The sequence below is a fragment of the Anarrhichthys ocellatus genome, unplaced genomic scaffold (assembly GCF_004355925.1).
Source record: "Anarrhichthys ocellatus isolate YVR2014 unplaced genomic scaffold, GSC_Weel_1.0 scaffold68, whole genome shotgun sequence".
NCBI lineage: Eukaryota > Metazoa > Chordata > Actinopteri > Perciformes > Anarhichadidae > Anarrhichthys > Anarrhichthys ocellatus.
The window spans coordinates 1350798-1353883 of NW_022280098.1; the positions used below are offsets into that span (position 1 = coordinate 1350798).

The window sequence follows — 3086 nt, forward strand, 5'->3', positions numbered from 1 at the left end:
AATGAGTGCAACAAACTAGTACGAATACAATGAGTGCAACAAACTAGAGTGGAAGGCTCAGGGTAGTACTTCTTGAAGAGGTGAGTTTTCAGCCTGATGAAAGATGGCTCCGCTGTCCTGACGTCAGTGGGGAGTTCATTTCACCACTGTGGGGCCAGGACAGGAAACAGCCGTGACCGGGTCGATCGGCCGTAGGGACCTCTGAGCGACGGGGCAACCGATCGCCCCGAGGCAGCAGAGCGAAGTGGTCAGGCGGGGGTGTAGTGTGAGGTCATCATTCCTCCTCCCCCCTTTTGGCAGTGAAGTGATCTTTCAACATGCTTACTCTGTAAAAGATGGGGGACAAAATCCTGGTTTGGTCAAAGTAAACCCATGAGTTACTCGGTTACATTTGAGAACATTCTGACTTCATACCTGTTGCTGGCCTCTTTGTGCTTTTGCTACTGTGTTCACGTTCACTCCGTAAACTAGTCTGTCAGTGCGCTACAAAGGTCAGGACAACCTTTTAGATGAGGCCTTGTAGATATGATGTGAGTGAAGATGGACTGGCAATGTCTCAACTCCAACTGGCGGACTGCTGAGGCGAAATGGCTGAAAGTTTACGAGCATACTGAGCTCGTCTCCAAATCATGCGCATAGGATTGTGGGTGTTTTAGGAGCTCAGAGGATACACACATGCAGCGTTGAACATCCTCTGAACGAAGGACTCGGTCCTCAGTAGAATCCAAAGGATCCTGGACAGTGGAACAGTCCTTCAGAGCATCCTTCAAACTCAGTTGAATTTAAGGAACACTGTCAAGCTGCTGTTCGCTCACAGAGCCTGATGCGTTTAGTAAAGCTGCCAAAGGAGTCTGTTACATACTGACCAGAAAGTGTCAATACTTCAGTCGAACATTAGTTTAGTCTGAAGTTAGTTGTGATGCGTTTGTGGAGATGTTTTCAGTCTGACATCGGAGAGAATACTCAAACGGTAACACAACATGGATGATGCACTAGCTAACTCGTACTTGATTTATGGTCCTCAGGTACATGGACTTCTTCCCGTTCCCTTCCAATGTCAGCACAGATTTCATGTTTGAAAAGAGCGCCAACTACTTTGACACCGAGGCGGTGCCGAAGAGAGCTGCTGCCCTGCTCCCCAGAGCCAAAGTCCTGGCAGTGCTCATCAACCCGTCTGACAGGGCCTACTCCTGGTACCAGGTGAGGACCGTCACACTAGGCTTCGGCCTCATTTCTCCACATGTTTCTATATGCTATGCATCTTCACATTTTCTCGGTTAGATTGAACCTGTTGATGTGTTCGATCATTAGCGTAAAGTCTTCTGAATTTGGAGAGAACACAGCGTGTATAGGTTGCCTTCATTTTGAAAGTCCACGTCGGAATGTCCTGATGTTCTCTGAGTGGCACTCTGGGGTGCTCTGCATGCTCTTTATTTTGAAGTCTCAGTGACAGGAAGTTTCTCAGTGACACTCTGAGGCGGTGCACTGTCATTTTGAAATCTTTGGAAATGTGCTCTTTTGTATGTAGTTTGACTAACTATTCACACAATTGGAATAGGATTATTAAACATTATCATTCATTTGATTTATTATTTTAAATGTATTAATTTAGTTCTATTATTATTGACAGACTTTGCTTTTGTTTTGAAGACGGTCCTGACGTGCTTGTACCGTAATGCCTAGTATATAAACGTATACTCCATATATGGCCCAGCCCTTCATCACACACCCTGAACACTGTACACACATACAGAGCTGTGATCAAAGCAGTTTAAATCTGTGTTTAAGATTCTTACTGGTAAACTTGGTGTGTGTGTGTGTGTGTGTGTGTGTGTGTGTTAATGACTACAGCACCAGAGGGCCCACCAGGACCCTGCAGCGCTCAACAACACTTTCCATGCTGTGGTGACAGCAGGCCCCTCTGGCCCCAGGGACCTGCTGGCCCTCCAGAGACGCTGCCTTCACCCGGGGGCCTACGCTCCTCACCTGGAGCGCTGGCTGCAACACTACCAGCCCAGCCAGGTACGTGGGCATCATGGTCCAGCCTACCTTACTGTCCCAGTCAACAGCTGCTTCCCATTTACATAATGGTAGAATATTATTAATGCTTCACAGAGCATCTTTATGCTCATCTGAAATCCTTTGTGTGTGTTTACTTTGTGGATGATTTCTGTGCTTTTTATCAATATAATACTTCTATAATATAAGTTTGGTTTCACTCATGGTTACATCTGCATAACAAAACATCAAACTCAACATCTGCTCACATGTTCCTGGTGAAGACCTGCTGATAACATTGGTGGTGATGTGACCATTTTATAAATGTGAAGTACATCGAAACTTTATAACATGAACCACAGCGATAAAACATCTGCAAGCTGATTATAACAAGTCATTTCATAATATCTATGGACCATCCTTCTGAGACGCCTCGAAGCAGGAGAAGCCTAAAGATGTGAAGTCGTCCTCCAGCTATAGATCAGTCTGAGCCTTCACACGTTTAGACTTCAGGGCTTATTGTGACAACTGACTACATCTTTGAAGAGCTGAAGTCTGCAGCAGTCTCTTCAAGTCAACGACAGGAAGAGCGTTACATTGCTTCGATATCTCTGCACTGGACTCTGTTGCCCCCTACTGTCCAGTTATAGATGGATATATTATAGGGTAGGAGTTCTGAGGTATTCTGATGGGTTGTGCAAAATGTGCAACATTCATTTACCCAGGGAAGATTTGTTGAGTGCAAATGATCAATTCTAATGCAAATTAGTCTCTTATTTTTAAAAATTGCATATACCATAACTTGCCATATGCAATTGACCCCTATGCCAATACAATTGCAAACAAGTTGTAAAGATCAAGATTCAAGCGGAATCGACGTGACATGCACTGTGTTCCAACCACGCCCCCCAGAGCAGCTCATGTTACAGAGCAGGCGACGCGACCACAACAACGGCACAAAGACGGGTAGAAGTAAGAAAATATAAGGAGGCGTATCTGTCTCTGGGCTTTACGAGCACTAAGGTCGGCCAAGAAGAGAGACCCTGTGTGTGTGTGTGTGTGTGTGTGTGTGTGTGTGTGTGTGTGTG

General features: G+C 45.5%; 1 protein-coding gene across 4 annotated transcripts in view; it reads left to right on the forward strand.

The window, feature by feature from the left end:
* Positions 1-3086, forward strand: part of ndst2a (N-deacetylase/N-sulfotransferase (heparan glucosaminyl) 2a) — a 54995-nt gene that overhangs the window by 47588 nt on the left and 4321 nt on the right. For all 4 annotated transcript variants that reach the window (XR_004213685.1, XM_031873064.1, XM_031873063.1 and 1 more), the window contains 2 exons: positions 1026-1200; positions 1852-2022. Coding sequence is in view for 3 of the 4 variants with exons in the window: in XM_031873064.1 (XP_031728924.1) it covers positions 1026-1200; positions 1852-2022 (346 nt within the window). In the remaining variant the exon portion in view is untranslated. The remainder of the gene's footprint in view (positions 1-1025; positions 1201-1851; positions 2023-3086) is intronic.